The sequence below is a fragment of the Pagrus major genome, chromosome 4 (genome assembly GCF_040436345.1).
Source record: "Pagrus major chromosome 4, Pma_NU_1.0".
NCBI lineage: Eukaryota > Metazoa > Chordata > Actinopteri > Spariformes > Sparidae > Pagrus > Pagrus major.
The window spans coordinates 14,700,016-14,704,713 of NC_133218.1; the positions used below are offsets into that span (position 1 = coordinate 14,700,016).

The window sequence follows — 4,698 nt, forward strand, 5'->3', positions numbered from 1 at the left end:
AAAGGCCTCTATCCCCGGTTAGATGTTGGGCACACAGAGAGTGGAAAAGTCTCATGCTGTTTTGTTATCAGCTTTCCTCTGTTAGTCTGCAAATGAACTGCTGATACAGATTAATGAGCTATAACCCATCTCTCCTTATTTTGTTGCAGGTTCCTAGCTGCTTCAGTGACTATGTTAGCCCCGTCTGTGTTTGTCTGACAGGGTCACACTACATTACAAAGCCGCCTCATTTGCCTCTTTATCTGTATAACAGATGGACTATCAGTGCCCAAGCTCGTGTGACCCTGGGGTGATGGCAAGGTAACGCGACACTGAGTGGACGTAGATCATTACTGGGTTAACAGGGAGGCTACACACTGCAGCCTTATGCTCCCCTTCATTTTCCCAAGTAATATTCTGCCGTCGTGCGGCACATGCCGGCGGATAAAGCGAGACAAATGAGACATGGCGAGGGGTGAGGAACGTGCTCAAGCTAAGTGACAGAGAGACAATCAAAGAAGCGAGAGGACACGGAGGAAAGGAGAAGTAGAGAAATCAGAGAGAGAGTAAACAGGGATGATGGAAAATTCAGAGATAGAAGAAGAGAGGAAGAGCAGAAGGAAAATAGTAGTAAAGGTAGAAGTGTAAAGAAAAGGTAGGAGGAGGAGTGGGAGCTAAAACTTAATCTTAATTAAAGTGAAAGATGTATGGCTGCTAGGAGCCACAGGGGAAATGCACATTTACTCATTTGGCTGCTCTGCTCCTCAGGCATGCTGGCTTCACTGTGATATCATCCAGAGCTGTGTCATTAAAAGATCTCATTTTGTGTTGAGTGACAGCTAGAATATGATGGCAATGGAAATAAACCCCTTTTATGTTTTGTCTCTCATAAAGCTCCGGCAAATTGGACATGGCATGTTGAACAACTTGCAATTAAATGCTCATAAATACTTGAACAATGCCCTTTAACACAACATGTAATTATCAGGTAAAATCAAACAAATAAATTGCATTGCATTAATTTTAGTGTGAGGCCATTTTCTACGGTGGTTTCACATTTTCTCCTTTCCATACATTCTATATGCTTTTAGTGAACCATTCTTTCCCTTGTGCAGTATTACACAGAGAGATAGAGAGAGAAATAAAATGAGCTAAAAAGCTATCACAAATTGTTTTTCTTCATTTAGCCACTAGACATACTTTTAATAAATAATCTTTGTTTTTGTAAAGACACTTGTTAAAGTATCATATGTCGTCCCTTTGCCGAATGCTGATTTTTCGCAATTATCGACATCAACTTTGTCAAGTCAATGTCACTTTGATTTCTTTTATCTTCCCGTTTTGGTCCATTGTACTCCCAAGTATGAAACTGCTGATACTGGATTATTAGTCAAATTCAAGATCAGATTTGGGTCTCTTGTACATTGTCTTTTGAGCAGGCTTGAATCAGTAAAGGTTCCTGTGTGGCTGAGCTGTGTATGGTACTGAGCATTGGCTGGTGGTGGTAAGTGCTCTTGTAGGTGTTGTAGTGGTTGTAGTGCTCCAGAGGGGGCAGAGATAGGTGTCTCTCCATGGCAGCGACACCAGCAAGCTCTTCTTCAACGGTAATGACCTCCATGGAGGAGGCAGGGCCATCAGGATCCTGCTGATTATGCTGCTTCCTCATCTTGTAGAAAATAACCAGCAGAACAGCAGCCATAAGCGTGATGGCCACAAAGCAGCCGATGATAATCTTGGTGGTTTTCATCACCTCATCCAGGCCGTTGAGGGCTTCCTCTCCATCCCGATCAAGAACTGGAATGGTGTAAGTCCGCTCCGTGGTCCTTGTAGAAACAGGAGTACCTTTTGTCGTTGAGGATGAAACCCAGCCGAATGGTGGAAGTGGTGTTTGGCTGTCATCCCCTGGGGTCTCAATGGTCTCCACGGTGACTGTGGTAAAATAGGTCACCCCGCTGTTTTCCACAGAGGTGACATTAAGCACAGCAGAGGCAGAAATGTTGCCTGCTGTGTTGCTAACCATACAGGTGTAAGTCCCAGTATCCTGCATTGTGACGCTCGTAAAGTTCAGTGTCCCATCATTGAGTACAGACAAACGCACCTTATAAGCCCCATGCGTCACCAACGAGCCATTTGGTGTAAGCCAGCTGATGGATGTCAGCGAGCTTGTACGACATTTAAGCTCTGCACCCATGCCTTCTGTCACATTTAAGTCACTGGGTGGCTCCACAATGACAGGAACATCACATTGGAAGTAGCTGTGGTCCAATTCCCCGATGTAGCGACCTTTAAAGACTGTAGGGGAATGGCAGCGGGCGCAGCAGCTGGTATTGGCAGGCACTGCCTCCTTCAGCCACCAGCTGAGCCACAAGATATCACAGTTGCAGTTCCAAGGGTTGTGATGGAGATGGACCCGCTCCAGACGATGCAATGGTGTGAAGAGGTCATGTGGTAGAAAGGTAAGGTTGTTGTGAGCCAGGTTGAGCTCCACCAGTGACTGAAGGTCATCAAAAGAATTCCTCTCGATAGTTTGGATCTGGGCATGCATCATCCACAGCTTCTGGAGGTTGACTAATCCTGTAAATGAGCTGGGTTTGATAACAGCGATCTGGTTTCCTGACATTTCGAGCTCTTCAAGCCTGACCAAAGGTAAGATGTTGGGGATCTCCTTGAGGTTGCACATTCCCAGGTTCAGGTAGCGCAGGTTGCTCAAGTCCTTGAAGGCTCCGTCAGAAATGTAGGAGAGACGCTTGAGCTCACCTAGATCCAGCCTTCGAAGCGAGGGGACCCGGTTGAAGGCATAAGATGGTATACTTTCGATGGGGTTGTTCCGTAGCCACAATTCCTTCAGCTTTGACAAGTACTCAAATGCTCCATTGGGGATTGTCGTGAGCCGATTATCAAAGAGCTCCAAGGTGTTGAGACTGGCCAGCCCATTGAAGGCGCCAATTTCAATGCTGCGGATGTGGTTCTTGCTCAGCTGCAGGATCTCCAGATGGCGCAGATGTTTGAAACTGTCCACCTTGATGACCTGAATGAGGTTGTCCTGGAGGTTCAGGTAGCGAGTGTTGGTGGAAATGCCATCTGGGACGTCCCGTAGACTGCGGCGGGTGCATATGACTTTGCTGAACTGGTTACTGCATGAACAGACGGAAGGACAGGTCTGAGCACGAACCAGCCCAGCCACCACCAGGATCTGAAGGGCCAAAAGCAGCACAAAGAGGGGGTTGGACAGCGCCCCCTTCAGCCTACGACCTCTCATTGTCTGGCGCTGGAGGGAGGAGATCATTGTGTTCAGCATTCATAGTTCATCTGCTGTTTGTGTTCTCTGCAACAAGAAGAAAACAGGAAGAATAATATTTAGTAACCACATAAAACAGTGAGACGTTGCTGTAGTTAAAGATGTCAACAGCTCAATGCAAGAACTTTTTTGGTGGCCGATTGAAAATTAACTGACAACAATATATAATTATATCTTTGGAATTTGGTTTGTTGGTCAGATGACACAAACAATAAAACAAAGATGTAACTTTGAGCTCTGGGAAATTGTGCTGTGTTTCATGATTTTTTTGACTCATCATAGACCGAACAATTAGTCAAAAAATTATCACCAGATTACTTGATAATAACAATAATCATTACTTGCAGCTCTGGTCTAGTTGTATTGTACCATTTGATGGCAAAAGAAAACAAAACAAGACAAATTAACAGCTTCTATTGATTGATAATACGCTCCTTCTGTGGAATATAACAAGCTTTTTGTTAGCTCTCTAACCCTGGATTGTCCCAGATTTCCAGTCTTCACAGAAGTTGATGCATCTACTCCGGAGAGTAAAAATGAAAAATGAGCAGGACCATTTGAACACAACCTTGAATTTCTTGTAAGCTCCCTTCCTCATTGACAAGTTTTTATCTAATAGACAAACCCTCAGTTGAGAACATCTTAAAAGAAATAGCAGATTCTGTTGATGACATTGGGACTTACTTTCAAGACAAGTCACACTGACACTAAAGAGTCACACTCAAAGAAAGTGAGCCTGCATTTTTGCAAACAAAATTAGAGTGCCAATGAGAAATGTATACATAATATCTATGCTGGAAAAAAAAAAAACAACCTGTGAAATGTTTTTGCTGGCAAGCAAAGAAATCATCTCGCTACTCTACACACATTTTTTAAAACACATTCACAAACAATTAACCAATGAGGGTTATTTTTTATGTCAATTTTATAATAAAATATTCCATAGCCTGTGTATCACCTTTTAAAAGAGTTTCAAATTCATCATTTTTCACCAATTCATAACTGATGCTTATCCAAAGCAGTACTGCAGTGCTTACATTTCATTACCATCCAATTTATCGTCACACCAGAATCCCTGACAAATGGCATGATTCAAGAGTGTGAAGAGGTCTTGTATTGTCCCTGCATAACTATGGCATTATTAATTATCTCACAAATGATGTGCCTGAAAACTAGAAATAGAAATCATTTATATACAGTACATACAGTACAGCCTTTAGCTTCCACCTCCACACAGCAGTGTTGATGTGTTGCTGTCACCCCTTATTATCTTCTGCCCATTATAATAGTAACCTACAAGTATGTGAATCAATACACATCGTATACCAAACACATAATACATGCTGTGAAATTATACAGTGTGACAGCATTGTGTCAAGCTTTGCTGTTAAGTGCAGTTAAGATGCAGACGGCATTCATCA

At 43.2% G+C, this 4,698-nt stretch overlaps 1 protein-coding gene across 1 annotated transcript; it reads right to left on the reverse strand.

Moving 5' to 3' along the window:
• Positions 1-1,381: 1,381 nt before the first annotated feature.
• lrrc4cb (leucine rich repeat containing 4C, genome duplicate b) lies at positions 1,382-3,277 on the reverse strand. The gene has a single exon (XM_073465024.1). The coding sequence runs from the start codon at positions 3,275-3,277 to the stop codon at positions 1,382-1,384; it is 1,896 nt and encodes a 631-aa protein (XP_073321125.1).
• Positions 3,278-4,698: the final 1,421 nt, after the last annotated feature.

What these genes read in the sequence shown, in the direction of transcription:
- lrrc4cb (XM_073465024.1), bottom strand. Translation starts at nt 3,277, where the DNA reads ATGCTGAACACAATGATCTCCTCCCTCCAGCGCCAGACAATGAGAGGT.